The sequence below is a fragment of the Meriones unguiculatus genome, chromosome 14 (genome assembly GCF_030254825.1).
Source record: "Meriones unguiculatus strain TT.TT164.6M chromosome 14, Bangor_MerUng_6.1, whole genome shotgun sequence".
Taxonomy (NCBI): Eukaryota; Metazoa; Chordata; class Mammalia; order Rodentia; family Muridae; genus Meriones; species Meriones unguiculatus.
Window position 1 is genome coordinate 60,763,886 of NC_083361.1, and position 22,696 is coordinate 60,786,581.

The 22,696-nt window shown below is 41.7% G+C and overlaps 1 protein-coding gene across 2 annotated transcripts in view; it reads right to left on the reverse strand.

The window, feature by feature from the left end:
- Mctp2 (multiple C2 and transmembrane domain containing 2) overlaps nt 1–22,696 on the reverse strand; it is a 238,291-nt gene that overhangs the window by 147,972 nt on the left and 67,623 nt on the right. For both annotated transcript variants that reach the window (XM_060367331.1, XM_060367332.1), the window contains 5 exons: nt 19,048–19,110; nt 17,609–17,717; nt 2,361–2,503; nt 1,486–1,562; nt 1,003–1,114 (listed from right to left, as the gene is read on the reverse strand). In XM_060367331.1, coding sequence (XP_060223314.1) covers nt 1,003–1,114; nt 1,486–1,562; nt 2,361–2,503; nt 17,609–17,717; nt 19,048–19,110 — 504 coding nt within the window. The remainder of the gene's footprint in view (nt 1–1,002; nt 1,115–1,485; nt 1,563–2,360; nt 2,504–17,608; nt 17,718–19,047; nt 19,111–22,696) is intronic.

Consider the following 22,696-nt stretch of genomic DNA (forward strand, 5'->3'; position numbering starts at 1 on the left):
AATTAAAAAAAAACTTTAGCACGCTTTTTTTGATTTTTTTGATTGAGCTAGCTTCTGAAAACTTATTAAAAATTAGTTATAGTCTTCACTATGAAATTAATTCAACAGAAAGATTAAGCAATAGCTAAAGTGAAGAACACTTACTTCAATTTAGAAGGTATTTTTAGAAGCCTCATTTCTGATCCGGCTTCAGATTTTCACATTGGATCCCATGCAGGTTCCAATGCAGCACAACTATTCTTTCTCCAGTCACTACTCGAGTTTGCTTTGAAGAGACTACCTTTCAGTAAATTCTAACCAAACACACGGTGTTCTTACTTTAATTATTGGAATTATAATGTGCAATACGTGAATATGAAAACGAGATTATAATTTCCATCAGCATGGTTACTTGTAAGAGCAGACCTTCCGCCTTCACACGATCAGATGCTTCACATTGCCTTTCTACAGTTGTCAATGAGAAATTTTCATGTGATAGATTAGAGAACACTAAAAATTTGCATTTTCGCAAAAGTACACCCAGTAGAAAGGTTAGCAGCTGGAAGCAACACTGAACAAAGAAGGCAAAGACCATAATGTATTGCAAGTGGACACTTGATCTACTTCATAATCTACTACGTAAACCTGAAATCCTGGGATCTGTCTGCACAACTGAATATGTGAAAGTCCCCCAGGATCAAAAAATGATTGCATGGAAAATGCAAAAAATGATTGCATGGAACCCTGATACCTAAGAAAACTACATCTCAAGACTTAATCCAGGCAAAACAGTGTGTTCTGTGAGTTAAATATCACTTCTAACTGTAGCTCGTCAGCCAGGTAGCTTCTTATGACCTGGGCTATCTGTAATCCAGGAGAGGAAACGTACACACCCACATCCTGACACCTGGCATAACTGTTTTACTTCTCTCCTCGCTACCCAGTTGACAGTCATCCTGTGGGCTGGCCAGCCCTCAACGAGCCGCCAGAGGGGAGAGTTTAAACAGAAAGCTCTGCACTTACATGCCTCTTGAAATCACCCTGTTTTACAACTAGGTTCAAATTCAGCACAATCACTCCCATGTCATCCTCTAAACTGTTCGGGTCTTCCAATTTTAAAATACGTTCCGTTGTCCTGCAAGCAAAAGCACGGCATGTGATTTTAACGCTAATTGGCAATATGACAGGCCTGACAGTACATCAGGAGCTTACGGCAGGGGCCCTACCACCTCTGCATAAAGATTGAACTCAGCGATGTGTGTGTGAGGGGGGTACAGATCTACGCTTAATAAAAATAGATTTCTGGGGATAAAAACTCTGATGTCCGATTTAACATTGGTTAACTGATTGATCTCTTCTGCTCTTCACTGAAATAAAGTATAAAAATATTTTTAAATTAAATTATGGGCTTCGATATTTAAAAAAAATCTAAGTAAACACCATTTAATATGAACATGGGTTTTCCCTAAAGCTCAATGATAATGATGCAAGGTTCAAATACAATACCTGTTAAGTTCAAGATCCCTGAGAATGACAAAGGCAGAACCCATGAAATCAGACTTGGTTAAGTCCCGATCGTACACCTAGAAAAGGGTTTAGACATTAGCATACAGGGCCATCCACATGGGCCATTCAATTACCAACATACAGAATAGGCCAGGGATTCTGAACCCATCTTTCAGTCCTTACAATAATTTGCAGAGTGAAGTTGAAGAAAAATACAGCTAAGCCGATACAGAGATATAACTTGTCCATTTTGCCAACCATGTTCAAAACAACAGGAAAAAAAAAAAAGACTTTTAGAGCAGTGGTCAAATACAACTAAATATTACACACAATGGACTCTCCCTGTAGTTTAATTGGCCTCTCATTAAAACTTAGCATTTTCCATGGTGAGCAAATCTGCCAATTAAATAGAAATTTGCTAACTATTATATGGCCATCCCAGTCTGTACTCGACTCGTACAGTCCTAACCCAGATGTTGGAGTAATTGACGCTTACACCTGGTAGCTTGAAGCTCTATTAAGTATAAAGTTCTTTCTAACGAGAGCGGTATCTACGCTTGTCACCACTCCGGGGCCAGTAATAATTCTTCCACACTGAGTATGTTTAAATATAGCCAATAAGGACATTATTTACACAGTACACTGTGACTTGGCGGCATATGTGTTTTCCCTGATCTGAGAGAAACACAATCTCACAAGGAGTCTTAAAAAAAAAAAAAAAAAAGTTCCTCCTACAGCATTAATATTTTAATCCAGCCTCAGAGAATAATGGAGGAATTAATTGAGGCGAGTTCACTTTTAAGGAGGCCTGAGAACTACGGAGGAATAAATATTTTGAAGAACGAAGCTGACTTGAAGGCTGTTGGGATTATTACCTTCACGCGGAGCTTTTGATCAAGGCTTTGTATTGGCAACACAACTATCTCGTCCCAAATTGGGTTCAAGTTTTTATATATGACTTTACTCTTATACAGTGTCTTCCCGTTCAGCTTAAATTTCACATACGGATCACTCGTACCTTTAAAAGAAAAAGAGAACAAGACAGAATTTTTAAAAAATACATGTAAAAATCAAGCATCTCTTTCTAGTCAAGATTCTTCCCACAGTCCCCAGGCCCGAAGCAAGCCAGGGAACACACCGAGATCAGTGACTCTCTATGCAGGGATGGGAAACCTTAGGGGTGTCATGCAGAGGGAGAAAAGCTACAATTTACGAGCAAAGGGCTAATTCCATTTTGTCTTTTAGTGGTTGAATATGAATTGGCCTTGAGTTTTTTTTAGGTAGTTTCATTGTGGATATGTCACCCCTCAATTACCCACAAAAAAAAAAAATTCAAGAAAATCAGGCAGTGTCAGGAGTCCTGGGGAGAAGCTTGCCCCTCCTAGGATCAGCATAAAGTCCATGAAAAGGGAAAGCAGCCATTTCCAAATATTTAGCAGATGGCCGATTCAACAGAATCTTACACCTTAAAATACAATCATAATAAATAAACCAGTCTCTGAAGCCACTCATTCAAAAAATGGTGTGAGGGGACTCGGACTGGAACTAGGGGCACAGAGATTAAATCAACAGAGTGGCCATCCTTTGATGCCTCCTTGCACCTGCACCGAAACTACACACTTTGTCCCCTCCCAGGGCCAGCTGAACTGCACATCGGCCAGGTCCTCAGCTGGCCTCAGAGCTGACACAGCTGACCCGAGTGGCCCCTCCTGGGGAGCTTTGAAATGGATGCCAAAGGGAATGAATAATATCCCTCAAGTTGATACAACCCTGACCCCCCTCCGCCCCAAATAAAACCCTGATGGTAGATCCTCCTTCACATTTCTCAGATCAATCTGAAAAAAATAAAAAGCCTGCACCCATAATGCATGAAGTATGTGAAGTGCTTGTGTATTACATGAATGTGTGTATCATTTAACATGCCAAGGATATACTTGCTCTTCTGTATCCTGTCAGTGAAGAAACAGAAGCAAATGAGCAATCAGCAGGGAGCTAAGAGAAGGCCTGTTCAAGATGCTACTAAGATAAAACTTGTGACTTGCATAGTTATGGCACTGTGCTCTGTCTTGAAAGCCAGCCCTATGAAGATGTATGCAAGGACCCACCGTTTAATTCAGGGCCCCAGATAGACCCTAAGACCTTGAAGTGAATTTCTGATATGCAAGTCAATCTAATATCATCACAAATATTATATCATAAATTAATTCCACTGTTTTTCTGCAAATATTTACATGTCATTAAGAACGACCATTCTTTAACAGTTTGTCACTCAAGCCCCTTCTTCGGTTTCCATGTGGCTTTGGTAGTAAAAACCACTGAAAGTAAATGCAATACATTCCCCAGCTATTTTCGTGGGAGGTGGCATCAATATGGAACAAGACAGTACACATTAGTCTGCTTTACTAAAGCAGAAATTTCCCGAGTTAGCATTCCGGTAATACAAGGGCACCAACTTTAAACAAAGAAATTATAATAGGCCTTTAAAATCGTGTCTACTTGTACCATCTGAAGTTTTTCGGCTTTGGGATGGAAGCCCTGCCTCCACTTGAAACACGTGCCCAGGCTGAGCAGTTTTTGAGGACTAGTAAAAATAAATGCATTCACAGACGCTCAGCGGGATTCTCACTGGTGAGTGAGCATCTGCCCCTACCTCCTTCGGCAGCTTGAGAGAGCACCTCTGCTAGTCAGGCTTTAACAATCATCCTGATATATATATATAAAAAAAGTGGGGGAAACTATAATAAAAAGAGGCCTTTAATTAAATGAAATTGCCACTCTGGGATCAGACCTTCATGCTTGTCAGCGTACTCTCAAAATAAACATCTCAAAACTCGGCCTCGGTGGTGTCACTTTCTCACAGGCAAGGCATACTGGGTAATCCCCAAGCATCTTGACAGCTACATAATGTTCAAACTGTTTCACGGGTGAATGGCGGCAGTTGCATGAAAGGAAATATTAATGTCTGGAATTAATAGAAAAAAAGGACCAGGGTTTACAAAGCCAAACAAGGAAAAGAGGGTGTCAAGTTAGTGCAGTGTTAATTGTTAGAGAAAATTTGTGAGGAGGGGGAGGGGGCACATGGTGATTTTTTTTTTCTCTCTCTCTCTGAGCCTAAGTGCCTGACTGTCAGAGAAGAGGCATCTCACTAGGCAGGTTCTGAAAAGGGGCCAGCAGCTCAGGACTGAGACTCCCAGATTACACAAACAGTGAGCTGACACCTGAATGGATGGACTTTAACCTTACTCACTGGGAACCTCAGATACAAAGAGGCTCTTAAGGACTTGGTCCATTCAGTGGAGAAGGAAACAAGGGCTAGAAACCAAGCTGTCTCCATAGTGCCCCAAACTCAGGCTCTTGGGACAAAGGTCTGGTCATCTCCTCCCACACTGGACACACTGTGGCTTCCATAAACAGAACTTCTACACGCACAGATTCAACCAACCATGGGGACAACATTTTTTTTTAATATGTACAATGTGTCCTTACTGAATAAGTACAGACTCCTGTCCTGGTCATTATCCCACACACAACGCAACTATTTACACTGATAATGTAAATAGATGAAGTAAAACATAAGGAGAAATGCATGAAGGTTATATAGGAATTTTATGATATTTTACATCTAATACTGTTATCTCCACACACATACATAGTAGTTATATGTCATTTAATATAAAAGACTTGCGTACACATGGATTATGGAATCAACAGAGGTACCGAAACCAACCCCATGCAGATCCCGGGAGATAGATGTATCTGCAGGGAAAACCGGCAGCTAGTCGTAATCCCTGCAGCAGAGAGGCACCAAGCCCCTTCCCAAAAACTATTTGAATCATAGTTATCTGTGCTTACACCCACTAACCTACAGATGGCCACTCCCCCTTGACATGTACCTGCCAATCACGCTACCAGACCACAGACACCTCCCGTCTCTTCCACGTCTTGCTTTGTGTGTTTCCAAGACATATCAGCATGAAACCCTGCTCTTCCGCACCTGACAGCACGGATACCCCGCAACACAGCACGCGGTCCCAGGTGGTAATGTTCAGAAGAATTGAACATGCCGTGGAGTCCTGCTCAGAAGCACTTCCTACCTCACATGTCAGTGGGGGCTCGAATCAAGGAGGCAGGAGCTGAAATCACCCCGGGACCAAACAGGAACAAAGACTGGAGTCATTGGAGCAAGAGGAGAGACCCCCCCAAAAAAATAATTAGTGTTGTAATAGCTAAGCAAGCACTTCAGTGGACCCAGAAATTGAAGAGAAAAAAGAAAAAAAAATTAGATTACAACACCCTGTTTTAAATCAGAGACAAAAGTATCCTAAACATACACAATAAAGGGTTAGTTATTATTCTGCAAGAAATGTGGGTGTTTTATTTCCTGTTCCTGGCCTTTTTTATTTTTTTTTTAAGTGAGAATAATATATGCCCACAACTTTGAAATGAAACAAAGCCCACACCCCTTACTGTTCCTGATCCCATTTGTCTGGTGTGATATCCATATGCAGTTTCTTGAGTGTTTTACAGGAAATATATATATACTCATATATATATGAATTATTTTTAAATGACTACATTTTCTCAAGTAATATGCCTTTGTGTTGGGGTCATACCAGCAATATGTGCCTACTGATGCTTTTCCTACTAAACACATTCTCATTGTGCTGTATCAGGGTAGGTTAGTGGTTAATTTTCCTACTGTAGACCAGCAGACTGGTGTCTCTATCCTGGAATCCCTACTCTGCGGCAAGCCTGTAACACAGGAGGGGTGACAGTGACTCGTTTTGGCTCTAATAGGTATTATAAAATTGTTTTCTAAACCTCACCAAACTTAGGGCTGTGGACTCTGTGGGTGGGAGCACTTCCTGCTCTTGCAGGAGACCCCAGTTCAGAGCTCAGCATTCACTTCGGGCAGCTGGTAAGAGGCCCAGCGCTCCCTTCCTGCCTCTGAGGGCACCGAGACACAGGGCATATATAGGCGCATACACCTACACATAAACAAATACAAAACAAATCTTCCTCTAAATGCTTATCAAACTTAGAGTACACATTGTGTTCGTCTCTCTCAGTATTCCCTAAAACTGAATATTCTAAACCTTTATTTTAATCTGTTGGCAGTTCAGGAAAAAGCAAAACAAAACAAAAACAGCCCTACCTCAGCCTGCCCTCACCTTTAACACTTTCAGTGACTTTCCTGCTGCTGTGACCTCTATTTGTGTTTGTCAATCAGGTTCTTATTCTTATCACTTCATTATCTTTAGGTGGCTCAGCTCATCTTCTGGCTACAACTGGGACAGATGCTTCCTTATGGAAATTGCTCGCCAACTATACATCTTGTCAGAATTTATTTGATGAGTTATTAAGTCAATAATGGAGCCCGAGTGGCACAATCGGTTATCGAGTGGTGCTTATATGTTATTCTCCGTTTTATTTAATAAAATTAACCAAGGTCTAACTTCTGGCTTTGGGCTTTCACGTCCTGCTTAGAAGCATTTTTTTAAACTCTAATATTGTAGAGTAATTTTGCTGTGTTTCTTCCCATTGATTTTTGTACATTTTCTTTCCTTTTTTTTTTACACTTAAGTTTTTGGTCCATCTGGAGTTATTTTAGTATGAAGAGGAAGGAAATTTAGGTTCACTCAGGAGGAGAGTAAAGTGATCAGAGCCAAGCTTCGCACATATAAATCTGACAGCAGCTTATAATTTAGAATGAAGGAGAAAGGGGAGAAAGCAAGGACACCTGGCAGCCCAGCCTCATGCTGTAACTGAGAGCTGAGGGTAGAGGAGAAAGCTGAGCTCAGGCCCCTGGGCAGTGGGGGGTTGGAGGGGCTGGCTCTGTAGTTAAAGTGCCTGCTGAGCAAGTGGGAAAACTGGGGATTAGATCCCCAGAACCCAGGCCCCTGCCGGGTACATGGCATCCGAGCTGTAGTTCCAGATGCAGTCAGCAGAGGCAGGGAAGCCCCAGCGGAGACTAGTCTTTATGTATGGGCTCTGGATATAATTGAAAAGCCCTATCCAAGAAAAAAGGGAAAGAAAGAATAAAGATTCCAGTGGTCAATCTGGGGCCTCCAACCATCTCCTCTCCTCTCTCTCTCTCTCTCTCTCTCTCTCTCTCTCTCTCACACACACACACACACACATTTACACACCACACACACATGCCTTTAAAAATGGGAAGAAAACAAAAACAAAAACCCAAGGAACCCAGATCTCCTTGTCATCTGAAGTGATGTTCTGCACACTGGACTGGCTATGTCACCAGAGTCATTGGAAGTGGGTCCTCAGTGGTCTCGCTTAGAATTTTCAAAATGTACAGTGAAATATTAAGTACCAGTGACAGGGCTAGTAAGATGGCTTAGTAGATAAAAGTGCTTGTTGCACAAACCGGAAGAAATTGATCCCTAAAATTCTTAATAGAAGGACGGAAATGACTTTCAAAAGTTGTTCTCTAACCTATACATATATGCCTCAGCAGGCATGAACCCACAATCACATATAAATATTGTACACACACAACAACAACAACAATAATAATAATCCTACTAATAAATGCAGGAAACAAACAACAGCAATATAAATACAAATTTAAGACTTTCTCAGGAGGTAATTTTAGAACAATTTGAATATAGAAAACAATGCTTGGAACATATATAAATGTAATATTAAATTCATCCACATCTGAGCTTGCGGAAGGAAAGGCATATGCCTAGGGGTCCCCAACACACATGGGGTTTTTAAACTTAGTGCAGAAACATCCTGTGAGTAACTGTGTAATCTTGAATAATTCACTTAATTTCCTTACACTATAATAGTCTCCTTTATAATGCAAAAACTACTGTTCTCATAGTATGCCCTTGAGAACAAATAAACCAATCTACTTTAATGATAGCCAGCTCCAGAAGTAACCAAGAATGTCTCCTTGTAAGGGCTGCTATTTTTAGCATCACAATTCAGTTCAGTTTTAAAATGGGAGAGCCCATTTATGTAGTCCTAATGTCCATTTACTTTATTTTAATGTCCAAGGTAATTCACATGACTAATTTCTTCCTATAAACTTTCTTTATTGCTATCTCTAAAGGTGTGAAATTTTCTATCGCCTTCCTTTGAGAGAGAGATGGGAAGAGAAAGTGTAGTCCTTAATTCTCTACTCAGAAATCCCACACACTCGGGGAAACTTTTCTGAAACATTCTTAGGTATTCTGGAAGGAAATGGCTGTCTACAAAATTTAAACTTTTAAATCCCCATGAACATGGGTTTCTTTTCTATCTACACATCCAGAGGTCATTCACCAAGGACCTCAGGATATTCCAGAAATCTGGTCCGGCAATGAGTTCTGTCTTTGAGGCTGGTTTAAAAAGAAAAGACAATTTCCAGAAGAAAAAAAAAAAGAGGGAAATATGTTAAGCATGACATCTGCGTAGGAGCTTGTGTCTGACAGCAGCACTGTGGGGTCAGGCAGATAGGAAAATGCCTGCACACTGCAGCCCCAACAGTCCTGTCAGGAAGCCAGAAGGGACAACTGAGAAAGAGAGGGAGCAAGCAGTCCCTGTGGTCATATGACACGGAAGAATCATTTCCTATGCAGTATATGAGTTTAGGAGAATCCCAAGCCATGGGTTTCTCTGGATCACTCAATTCAGGGAACACAAGCACCCGCCGTCCTCCCTCTCCCTCCAGCCACATCCTAGAGCCCCCCCCCTTGAGAATCTGTTCCCTTTACTGTCTGGATCCCCTTTTAATTTCATCCTTTTTCCATCATTAATCTTCCCTTTTTTGACCCCACAGCCTACGCTATAACATACCCTGACCTTATCATTTTTGTTTGTATAATCGTTTTGTGAAGAGCTGGAGAGGTGGTTCAGTGGCTGAGAGTGCTTGCTCTGGCAGATGCCCTGCGTTCAACTATCAGCACCTATGTGGAGACTCACAACCATCTATTATTTCATTTCGAAGCGGACCTGACACCTCTTCTGGCTTCCATCATCTTCTGCTTCCAGGGGCACTAGTCATGCCCAGGGTGCCCATACATGCATGCAGGCCAAACGCTCAGAAACATAAAATAAAAATAAATTTAAATTAAACAAAAACTTAAACATTCTTTAAAATACCACTTTGACTCTGCCTTTCTAAACCATTGCTAATGAGCCAGATACATTCCAAAGCTATTTTAAAGGTCTATATCACATACATGCCATTTATATCCATGACACATATACATGCATATGATACAACTATCGTAATTCTATAGTTGAAAGATTTGTCACTATATACAGATTTAGTGCTTTTAGTACGTTACTTAGGTGGTGAATACAGGCTTGAACTGGTTGGGCTTTGGTAGAATGGCCATGCAGACAATAGGCCAGCAACCCCATTCTCAAGAGGCAACCTGAAATACACATGAGTGTCACCTTCTGCGCATTTCACTCCTGGCCACCCTTGAAACACAAGAAACAACAGCTTCAAGGAAAACGAGAAGGCATAAAGGCACAGAGACACACATAGCCACGAGCAGAGCACACGAATATGACAGACAGTGGAGCAAAGTGAACAAAATATGCCTACGGCACAGCCAGGGACCCATCCCATACCGCGCCACGCCCGACAATGGGCGCCCTCGCCAACATAGAGAAGGCCCACACGAGCAAATCAAAACTGTGCCGGAGTAAGCTCTAGTCGGTGGTGAAGATGGATGCAGCAAATATAGGTGTCCTTACAAGCTTACTTTCCTTGGTCCTTCGTGAGCACCGAGAAAGGATTAAGTGAAAACTGGCTCCACAAAGTGGCAAGAAACAGATGCCCCAATCCGTGCAGGAATGTGCAGCATCCCAAAGCAAAATCAAGGAAAGACAGCCCCCCAGAGAGAGGATCTCAGAAAAGAGAATGCACAAAGGCTTTCAGGACCAGCATGCCTTTCTTGTGGGGTCTATGCAGGGTTGGAAGAGGAGTGCACAGAAACAGATTCCAAACCTGACTGAGTTCATTTGTTGTAGTGCTTTAACAAGCTACAACGTGGCCAGGCATGAAGGAAGACAGACGCCCATACCACCGAGTGGCTGTTTTTTTTTTGTTGTTGTTGTTGTTGTTTTTGTTTGTTTTGTTTTGCATCTTTGCAAGCTTTCAGGTTTGCTTAGCAGCAGCCCACAAGATTTTGCGCTGCCTCACAGGCATAGTAAGGATCTCATGCCATCTGGTGTTAGGAGAAGGTACTCCAGTGAGGAGCAAAGCTGTAAGCTTGCAAAATAAAAAAAGGGCTGATTGGGTGGTGTTGGTGGAGAAAGACTATGATGTGACCCTGACTCGCGCACCAAGAAACACATCAGTGGAAATCCAGCAGAAGCCAAGGAAGCACGCGCTGGTTTGTATGGTACTTGCTTGTATAGAGATTTGTTCTTCTTCATCTGAGAGTCACTTTGAAGAAAAACATAAACCAAACAAAACTAAGCTTCTATTCAAGTCCTAAATTAGTGTGGGGAGGGATGGAGACAGATGAAAGATACAAATGAGAAAGGGGAAAAAAGACAGACATGTATGGGTGAAGGTTGGTGATGCAAGGAGCAAGGGCCTCTGTAGACACGGAAAGGGAGGAAGGTAGTCTTCAGAAGAGGAAGTGAAAACTAGCAAACATTTCACAACACACACTTCACAAGTAAAATTCAAGGTTCAACGACAATTCGAAGTCCTCTCTGTAACACACCTAGCAATCTGTGGAAGCAGGGACCATCCCACATGGAAGAGGACTTGCAAAAATAAAAGCAAATCTCAACAAACATATTGAAATGTCCAAAATTATCGATGCAAACACAGATTTAGGCAAACAACAACAACAACAAAAAAAAGGACAATGCTTTTCCTCTATCCAGTTAACAAAGTTATCGTAAAGTCAGTGGAGAGAACAAGCCTTTCTTGGGAGCAAAGGCCAATTGTGTAACAGAAACACCAAACAAGTCAGGTGATCGCAGAACTGAAGAACATTGATGCAAATCTGTAATTGACTTGCAAAAACATTAAGACCAAAGCTGTACACACAATTTAAGACACAAGCACAATCATGAAAACATGATTTGTATTAAGAAAAATTGGGGGCCAGTGAGATGGGTCAGTGGGTAAAGACGTTTGCCACCTAGCCTAATGACGAGAGGTCAATCCCCAAGAAGAGCACATGGAGAGACCTAACCACCACAAATCTGTCTTCTTACAGCCCCACACTTGCAGTGACACATGTGTCCACACACGCCATGGGAGCACATGCATGTAAGTGTGCGCACACACACAATAATAATTAATAACAGTAGCAAGAAAATACATCTTAGAATAATCTAACTTGGGATGTTGATGAAGAAAGCTTGATGCACTCTAAAGAATGTGTCTTTTGTAGTAGAGAACAATAGGCATGGAAAATAAATGTTAGTGATTCAGCATTCTAGAAATCCGGACCCACTACACTTTAGAAAGGAAAAACCTCTTTTCAAAATCACCTTAGGAAAAGGTGATGTAGCTCAAAATTCTAGTGAGGACTTGTGGTGCCTTCATCCCCAACCCTTTGCCCCATGTTGGTCACTACACCTTTGAGGATGGTTTTCCGAGTCAAATTAAAATGGGGGGGGGGGTTATAATTCCAGCACCACTGCAAAAAGGTCCTTCAGAGGACGCTGCTCACTTTGTAACAGAGCTCTAGAAACACCTGCCCGTCCCTCATCTCAGCTACATAAAGGAGTCATGAAACCTGGCCCACTAAGAGGAACAAAATTCAAATCAGAGGTGCCATCCACTGGACCTCGTCAGTGTGAGTCTAGCGGCTTTCCAAACACCTGCTCACGTGGTGGAGTCTTGCTGTCCTTGGTCTTTAAATGTCTCCTCTCAAGGAGTAGGGGCAGGGGGTAAAGGGAAGAGGGAGGGAGAGTGGGACCAGGAGGAAAGGAGGGAGGTGCCTACAATCGGGGTGTAAAGTGAATGAATAAATACATTAATTAAATTTAAAAAGTGGCCTCCAAAGATGTTTTTCCTGTCATCTGAAGAGGAAGCTGTCAAATATTTATCTATTCCAGATATGAATAAAGAGAGAAGATGTATTGTGATGGGCTTTTATTGGAATGGGTCGTGAATTTTCAAAAAAAAAAAAAAAAAAAAAAAACTCAGAGCACAAAGAAAACCTTTAGCAGTCAACATAGTGGGAGTGATAATGGCCCTCTGGATAATATGATGAACTGAATGTTTTTCAGGTGCAATACCAAAGAGTAGCCAGAAGAGGGCACCAGCAACACAGTATTCTTTTAGGTCACAGCTGTGGATTTGGGTAACTGGTTAGACTATCATCAAGGGAAAACAAACTTTAACGTGGTGCTGTTAATTTTGAGAAATTAGTGATGTAGGCCAAGAGAAGTCATAAAATGGGAGTTTTCCACGGGTGGAGAGACTTCATCCATATTAGAAATCCCAGGCTCCTGTGAAGGTGGAAGGTAAGGCTGCCGGCCTGAGGTCTACCAGCTGGGATAGCAAACACCATGTCAGCCACATTCCTTTCTATGGGAAACTGAGTCAGTCAATTTTTTCTAAGCGTCAACCAAATTATGAAGCAGTGGTACTGAAAAGAGATGCCCGGGTTATATTCCTTCTGCTTTAAATCTCAAGAACTTAAAACTACTGTCCAAGGACCACATCAAAACCATAAAAAAGGCAAGTCTTATTTGCTCAAAAACAATACACTAGGTGTAATTTTACAGCCCCCCAAATAAGAAGAAAACACGGGATATAAATTGATGTTTTTTTAAAAGGTGAAAACTAAACAAAGAAAGGAGGCAGGGGTTCAGACAAACAGGCAATTACTGAGTGGGAAGCAGCCGTGACGTCTCCCCTAAAAGAGTGAGCTCAGGGCCATGCACAAACAAGGCACAGCATCTCAGGCTCACGCTGCAGCAAGCAAGCTGCCTGACAAGAATGGAAAAGAAAGAAATGCCCATGGCTGGGGCTAGTATGGAGTATGGTGTGGTCAGACGGTCATGTTAGAAACCAAAAAAAAAAAAAAAAAAAAAAAAAAAAAAAAAATTCTGTACTAGAAAGAGCTCCGCCAAGTTAATCTTTGGTATGCGTCCCCCACATTTCTAGAACTATGTAATTAAGGCTTTGGCATCACATGACACTGTTCTTAAAACCATATTTGCTCACATGTATATATTCATGTTTATGAGGGAGGAAGACAAGAAGAGAGCAATAGAGGAAGGGGAGGAAGGAATGGAAGGAGAAGGGAGGAATGGGAAAGTGGAGGGAAAGAGGAAGAGAGCAGGAAGAAGGAGAGAGAAGAGGGAGAGGAGGAGGGAAAGGGAGAGGGGAGGGGAAAGGGAAGAGGGACACAGGGAGAGAGAGACTGCCACAAGAATACAAACAAGCAACAGATGAGCTGGTCCTGGGCAGCAGCTGCCTACCCTGCCCTTAGCAGGACAACAGTGCCAAGCCTGCTCAGCATTCTGAACCACAGTGCCGTATTGGAGTCATCCCAAAGAACACATGACAACTCTGTGTGTTAGCAAACTTCACACAAATACCCCAGAAGCAGAGGACTCCACATCAGCAAGGTGCATTTCCCACCCTGGCCAACAGAGGCACTGGAGTGCCTGGGAGGCTCCTCTCTCTGTTTCCTGTGGGTCAGTCAAGACCCCTTTGTACTTTCCTGATGCAGTTTTCTCCAGAAACTTAATGTTCATCCCACGGCCAGGAGGAATACCCAAGACATGGCTATGGGCTGCCTAATATCTCCAGATATTGATGCGTTATTTTGTCTTTTTACCGAGATGCTGCCTAGATAGTTCTATTAAAAGTATGAACTTCAAATCTGGATGATTACTTAACAATACATTTCTCTTATTCTCATAGTGGCTGCAGCCACTGTGTTATTAAAATCAGGTTTTTAGAGGATGAATCCAAAAACTAGGTCATAACATTCTAGACAGAAGTCAGCAAAATTTAGCCCCTGGCTTCAGTACAGCCCAGTGTCTAATTTGTGTTTGTTTTGTTCGTATTGGTGCAGTTTTAGTAGAGCCATGTTCAATCGTTTATTGTTCTTTACAGGTGTCTTCCTACTCTATTGACATAAGTTGAATGGCTGTCACCCATGCGAGAAGCCTAATATACTTACCAGTGGGCCTGTGTATATGAACTGTTCGCCAACATATCTCTTGTCAGAAAGCTTCATAAACAGGATTTTGTAACGATTCTAAGAAAATGCTGAACTTTTTGGTAACAGAGAATGATTCGTCAATCATAACTTCTATCACCAAACCCTACAAAATGGAAGCTACGCATTGGAATTAACAGCATAGCTGTCCCCTTGAGCTGAGGGGGTAACTAAGACATCCAAATACTTTGGAAAGCCCCCATCGTAACTGAAAGCTAATAACTGAACAATTAGATGCATTTGGATTTTCAAATTAAAAATTAAATTTATTATTCTATTTAAGGAAAAGAAAATACAAATACAACTCTCTTGTGAATAATGACTATACACTGTACAATAATAAAGAAATGAGCCAGAAGAACACGATGTTAAGGGAAATAAGCCAGGCTCAGAAAAGCAAATGCTTTATGTTCTCATTTATGTGTAGAATATCAGAGAAGTTGAGAGCAGAATCTTGGATACTCAGGGACAAGAAGAATATGGGGAAGAAAGAGGGGGAAGAGGTTAGTCACGGGCATAATGGTTCAGCTAGGCAGGGCAATAAGTTCTGGGCTTGTGTTGTCCAGTAGAGTGACTATAACCAACAGTAATACATAACGTGTTTCAGATGGAAGATAGTGAATGTTCTCACAATGACAAGCTGAGAAGTGTTTAAGGTGATGTATAAGCCAACTGCCCAGATCTAATGATTACCTATATTTGTACATACCTAAACATAATGCCCCACAAATACATGGCTATAAACAATTAAAACATCAAAGGAGCATCATAGCACATATGAACCTCAGTGTTCCGTTCTATCTCTCATGTGACAATGGGTTAATTATCACTCACGTATACTGGCTAACCTATAGGGATATGCAATGATTGTACTAGAATGATGCACTAAGAATGGGATGGCCAGATACCTCATGGTCATAATAGAGAATTTAAAAGATCAGAAAAGGGGGCAGCTGTCTCGCAAAAAGAAACCCAGGGCCTAGGACTAACTTCAAAGTTCCAGACTTGGAAGAAAGGGAATTAAGAAAAAAAAAATTAAAGGCAGATATAGAGATGATATATAGATATACATATATAAAGATGATAGATATATAGACAGACAGACAGATAGATAAATAGTATGTGAGGGTGTATGTGTGTGCTCAAACCCACATGTGCATGAGTGTACCAGCTCTCAAAGTTAAATACAATCTCTCCAGAATGTTCTTAAAATCTGAGGAAGTTGTCACAAAAAGAACTTGATAGTAGTCTTTATTTTATTTTATTTTATTTGACAGAAACAGTCACTAAAACACCAGGTCATCTATCAGTGATCACTTTATATTGATTAATGATCACATCACTCAGATGTTATCTCCGGTATGAAGATCCTTCTCATTAAATTGGCATGAAATGGATATATAGACATGAATGTGCTTATGTAAGATATAGAACACAAGAGACTCAAGTGATAGATAAGGAATTATGGTATTGAATAAACAATAATCTATTTGCTAACAAATACGATGTAATATCCTCTGTTTTGAAAACGACATATGAAAGAAAAGAGAGAGAGAAAGAGACGGAGAAATTTTTATTAATAAGAAAAGATATATTTCGCACAGTTTTGACATGCAGAAGCCAGAGAGGTGAGAGCAGATGTGTGGAAGAATTGGCAGCACACATACATGCAGTGTGGAGATTAGTAGGAAGGTTTCTGGGGCAGAGGTAGGGTGAATAGGAGAGTCTGTGTGGCAGGCGAGACACTCGTGCTCCTGACTTAGAAGCGGCAGATATGAGAAGTAGAAGCTGACTTCCACACATAGCAGAGGATGGACTGACACTCCCTTGAATACTGATGATACACAAGGACCAGCAAAGCATGTGTGGACAAACAGGAATAAACAGCGTGGGGAGTAAGCCAGAAACGAAGGCGTTAAATGGCAGATGGCAGGAGCTGGCCAGAAGCAGAGTGGGAAGAACCTGACAGGCACTACCTGCTCACCCTGCCCAGCTGCATGTCTCAGTCCTCCTCACTGAGGGCAGGCCACAGTGAACAAAGATGGCATCCATAAGTGGGGGCCCAAGGACACACAGACAGAAACGACATTAAGTGAAATAAGCCAGGCTCAGAAAAGCTAATGCTTTATGTTCTCATTTATATGTAGAGCCTCAGAGAAGTTGAGAGTAGAATGGTGAATACCACAGGGTAAGAAGAATATGTAGAGGAGAGAGGGGGACAGAGGTTAGTCATGGCATAATGGTTCAGCTAAGTGTGGCAAGAAGTTCTGAGGTTGCCTCTTCAGAGACACAAACGTGCAAAGGACACACAGCACCATGTTGAGTTTAAAGAGAGGAAATATATTTGCAGAGAAAACTGTGGTCTGTCTTGAAGATGTGTTGTAAAGTAAAAAAGCAAAGCTTACTGTATAACGATATGGGTATTGTGATCTCAAATTAATTTAAATATATATATATATACACACATATTTATGGAAATGTATAGAGATGTGTACAAAAGGCAAGCAAAGAAAAGACAAATAGGTAATAGTTTTAGGGGGATTTTGTGGGTGACCTCAAGGAGGGAAGAAGTCTAAAGGCTATTTGCATCAATCAGTGCATCCATTGACCTCATCTTAGAAATCCATTTACTCCTTTCACTAAAGTAGTAAAAGCAAGTGACTTTTTTTTTCTGGATCATTGATATGTGCAAAATATAAATTATCATGGCGATTTCATTCTAAAATAGCTTTACATGATGTTACTATTACTTCTTTTTAAAAGGATACCAGCATTTATCACTTTTTAAATAACTCATAGAAAATGTACTTGGAAGAGTCTCAGGCTGGAGGTCCAGAGTGAGAGTTGAGCTCCTCTCCAAACAGTGTGAGACAACGGTTGACTCAAACTTCCATACCAGGGCACAGGGAGAGCCTTTAAAGCTAGTGAGCAAGCGCACAACAGACCAACCTTACCGCAGCGATCCCGAACCACGAGGTTGCGGCCTTCCTTCAGGTGTATGGTGAGGAGGTATGCGAAGGGGCTGGGGAGGTGACTAAGGCAATCACCAGCTTCTCCAAGAGTCTGCACAGAAGAAAATGGCATCTGAGTGAGTGAAATGTGGGCCCGAGCAGAAGCACTGCCTATTCTAGTCAGGAAAGACAATAGCCCCAGTGGTCAAGTATGGAGCCCTGCTATCACATGCTTTGATGACATGGTTATTACTGCATTATTTCCTCATGATTTTATCTGAATTCAGAGATGAACTTTCCTGGGGTTCCATTCCCAGCACCCACATAGTAAACCAAAAACATTCTATGCACATCTGCAACTCCTACTCGTAGGGAGGTGGAGCACAAGGGGATTATGAGGGCTGGGTGGCTTCCAGCTTAGCAGAGAAAATGGGGGTCTTGATTCAGGGAAAGGCTCTGCCTCAAAGGAACAAGTGGAAAGTGATGGAAAGGATGCCTTCCTCTAGCCTTTGTATGCATAATAGGCCAGAGTACCCACAAGCAGAGGTATACATGCGTGCATACGTACATATATATACACACCCAAGGGGATGGGGAATAAACTAGTTTAAAAATAAGGACAGAGCCCTGGAGAAGAAATAGCATGAAGAGAGGAGGACGGAGCTGGCTGCCACCAAGGTTTGTCGACATAGCCGCCTCAGAGGTGGATCTCTCCCACTTCTTGCCTACATTCCCACCAAGCCTCACCAACTCTGGTAGTCCTCCTACACATGGACTGCAATTTCACCTTCCTCAGCCTCAGCCTTCCCATTCTCCAGGCACTTGTGTCTTCACCGGTCGTGTTCCCAGGTCCACACTTGGCTGTCTCGGCTCTGTGCTCTCTGGCTTCCGCACATTTCACTTTGACTCTTCAGTATCTACCCTCCGTGTCTCCATTTACCCTTCTGCTCTTCCCTCCCATAAGCTCCGTCACTTCCCTCCCCAGGAATTTATTAACTTTGATGGGCCACAGTGACAAACCCAAGTCTGTTTTTTACTAAACTACGAATTGTATGAATCCTATGCAATGTTTGAATCAGTTCAGATTTCTGCCTTTCTTCAAAGAGGACATATGGAATGGTTTATTATTCATTCATTAGGCACTCAATCAATTGATCGTGTGGCTGCAGGCGTCCTTGACAAGCTTCTTTGCAAAGTTTCAGAGGGCCTCAAAAGGCTTTGTCTCTTTCCTACCAAACTCAGCTGCAGAGTGACTATATATTTTTAGACAAATCTATTCCAGGCTAACCAATCAATAAACCTGAATTAATTTCTTCCAGCTAGAAGTTGCCAGACCTGTTTCTAGGGTGGGCAGCTTTCCATATACTTTAAAGAAGAAGCCGGTAAGTACAAACAGAGGGTAATGCTGACATCAGTGTTAGTTTGTAAGAAATGCCACTCACGGATTGTTCTTCAAAATGCTGAGATGTCGTAGAAGCATTCACATCCCCATTGCCACGTGTCTTCTGTAAGAGTAAAGAAAATCCTGCTTTAGGAAAGCAAATGAATATTGACTGTGATGATATCCTGCCACAAACCCTTTGGAAATCAGATATTTGCATGCCTGGTTTCAGCCATGTGGGAGGCTTTGCTAGCCGTGTGGCAAGAAGAGGTGAACAAGAAGAGGTGGCAAGAAGGCGTGTCAGTCAGGCCATGGCCTCCGAGACCCAAGTCACTGATTAGAGCATGGTTAAGGCGCTAGATTATGAGTATATCCACACATGCAGCTTTAATCGCTGTGGAGAAGACCAGGAGAACACATAGCCAAGTCCCTTCCCAGGGAGGACTGCCTGGCCTGCAACCACCAAAGTCACCTGTGCTGCAAAGAATCCAGCACGTCCACAAATAAGGAAGTCTTTCAACATGTGATCTGGGAAACCTTTCTCCAACTAGACATCATGGGTCTCACAACTGTCTAATCGCCGGTGCAACTAGTAACAAGGAATTCTCAGTGAATGACTTTATGGTATGACAGCTGGTTCTAGTATGGATATACTCCCATATACATCTGTCAACAGTAAGTATGAGGCCCAGCAGCCTACTTGGTCTGGTAGTACAGGAGCAGGTGAGGGAACATCTAGGAAAGCTGAGGGTTTTGCAGACTTAAGGAGCAGAGTGAGAGGGTGATACCTGCAGGGAAGCACAGAGGGAGAGGACAAGGTGCACGCGCCCCTCTCCTGGAAATCTGAGCATGTTGCCATTTGGCTGAAACATCAGCTTGGATAATTACTCATATGAACAAAGATAACACTTCTGGCTCTAATGAAGGCTGGGTGACTCCAACATCAGTGTGGGGACGAGCAGGAGGCCTTAAGAGATTGCTTAGACCATACAACACTAATATGCAGACTATATTTGGAGGCACAGATGACATGAGTCTTTCCACTGGGGACATGTTAAGCATCCTTCCTCTCTAAGACATAGTCCCCCAAACCTTGGGACAGTTCCAGAAAGAGAGAGCCATTTTTCTTCCACCATAACAGTGGATGAATAGTTTCAAACAAGCAGAGGCTCTCTGGCACAGCATCTCTAGATTTGGTAACATACAGAAATGAGCCTGAATACTAGTAAGCTTTCAGCTGGGAAGAACAGTAGCCTTCGGACTCTTAGATGCCACTATTCTCAAACTTTTCTCTATCCTCACCAACACTAGGTCCAATGTCGCCATATCATGAAGACATCATGCTCAATCCATATGAGCTTGCCCAGGAAGGAGGGAGGGAAAACTTCTGAGCTCTGAGTTCTCTCTAGAGCTAAGACACTTCATTTTCTAACCCCACTACCCCCACAAGTACCATCACTGTCCTGGCATTAAAAGGTGTCCTAACCCTCCTTGTGGGGCCCAGTCTAAAGACAGATGAGAGTGCAGCAACAGGTCAGGCCAGTGCCAGAAAACCTCTCCTTCAGGTTCACGGTGACTGGATGTTTCTGAATGACATTCAGGCAAGATAGGCACGGCCATCAACAATTAGATTCTTACTCAACTTTCTTGATGTCAAAGGATTGCTTGCATGTATTTTATAGTGCCCATTATCAAGTTCCATACATTCATTTCCTGTCTGATTTACTATACCCATACTGATGTTTCAGCACCCAGAACCGTCAATAACCAGCGCTCTCTGATGATCTGCAGCCTAGAAGGTGTCCACTACTATTTTGTTTTATTAAATGAATAAATGTTCTAGGGGACCAATCCTGTTTGAATGTAGTCCTACAAAGCTGCCAGGTCTGGGATCACAATTTCAGTTAGTTATTAGTCAAGGGTCAGGGTGGCCTTCTATCTCCCTTTTATTGTTAGTATTTACCTACCATCTATCATCTGTTTATCATCTCTCTATCATCTATCTATCTATTTAATGTGTGTGTGCATGTTTGTGTGTGTGTTACCTACATGTGTAAACACGTACCATGTGCTTGTCTGCTGCCTTTGGAGGCCAGAAAAGGATGTCGGATCTCTTGGAACTGGAGTTATTTAAGGTAGTGTGCTGAACTTGGGTCCTTTGAAGGATCAGCAAATGCTTTTAATTGTTGAGTCATCTCCCCAGCGCCTCATCTTCCCTTTTAAAATGGATGGATGGCTAAACCACATTATACCAAAGCACGGTAGTGTGTCTATAATCTCCAACCTTAGCCTTACTCTGTTTAGTAGTAATACTACTTAAATGATGAAATTAGTCTACATATGTGCCCATAATTTATACAGTATTGAAAAGTAAATGCCAAGCCTTTATTTAAATACACTGCAAGTTTCCCACTTATAGCAACAGGGAAATTCTATGTGAGCAACGACATTAATTCAACATTATGGCTGGTTTTACTCACAGAAGTCACAGAACTTAAAGTTATGGTTCCCACAGCCACTGTAACTGTCACACACCATATATACACAGGGAGGAAGGAAAATGATTACCATAAGAACAGGAAAGCATTCCATATGCACAAGAGGACAAGTTACAGCAGCTGGGAGACACATAACTTACACTATTCTCATGCACTCTCGCACAGAACCCAGAGAATTATCCACTGGGCAGAATCCACAATGTTCTTACGTCCTCTGTAAACCTAATGACTCGATTTATGGCTTCTGGCTCTGTGTCTTTGTAAAAGGAGCACAGTTACAGTTATGTCAAAAGGAATGGCTGATGTCAATTCGACATTGGTGTTTATGTTCTCAATAAAAATAATCAAGCAAAAGGGGAAAAGAATGATCAAGTATGATGGGTTTGCTTAAATTAATCACAAGTCACGTTATCACACAGCAAGATTACCATGTTGCTGTGAGTGGCGTGGCTTTAAACAGGTGTAGATTTGAACAACTGCTCTATGGTTAGTGTACACAACAACTCTGGTACTCAGAAAACTCTTTCATTCTATCCCACCATGATAAAACCTTTCTCTTAACTCTCACCCAATGATCTAGTTCCATCATGCAATTTTATCATTTATAGATTAACTTGCCAAAAAGAATCATACAGTATGTCAACTTACGGCATCTTTCCCTTTGCACAGTGCCTTTGAAAGTACCCAAATTCCCATCCCCATTACAAATAACAGTCTATCGTATGAGTGTACAAGCTGATGAATTAGTTTGAATGACAGGAATTAGTACAAACTGAGCATTAGTTTTATTTTAGACAAATCGTTTTAAGCACATACTCAGGAAAGGAATGGATACTTTTGAACATTATAAAATTTAATAAATTTCACCAAATTTATTAAGACCTATTATCTCATATAATGTATATGTGAAGGTTTTCATCTCTCATACAAAGCAATACTGCATTTATATTTTATACTTAACATATATAATTTAGTATTGTGTCCCCTTTAGATATGAATCCCCAATTTGACAGAACAAAAATTAATTAAAATCCAGATGGGTGTAGGTAGGATTAAGATGGACGTGTGTATATATGTATGTATGTATGTATGTATGTATGTATGTATACGCACAAACACATCTCCCGGGGCCAGAGAAATGGCTCTGCCAGTGAAGTGCTTGCTGAGCAAGTGGGAAAACCTGAGTCTGATTGCCAGATCCCATGTAAGGAG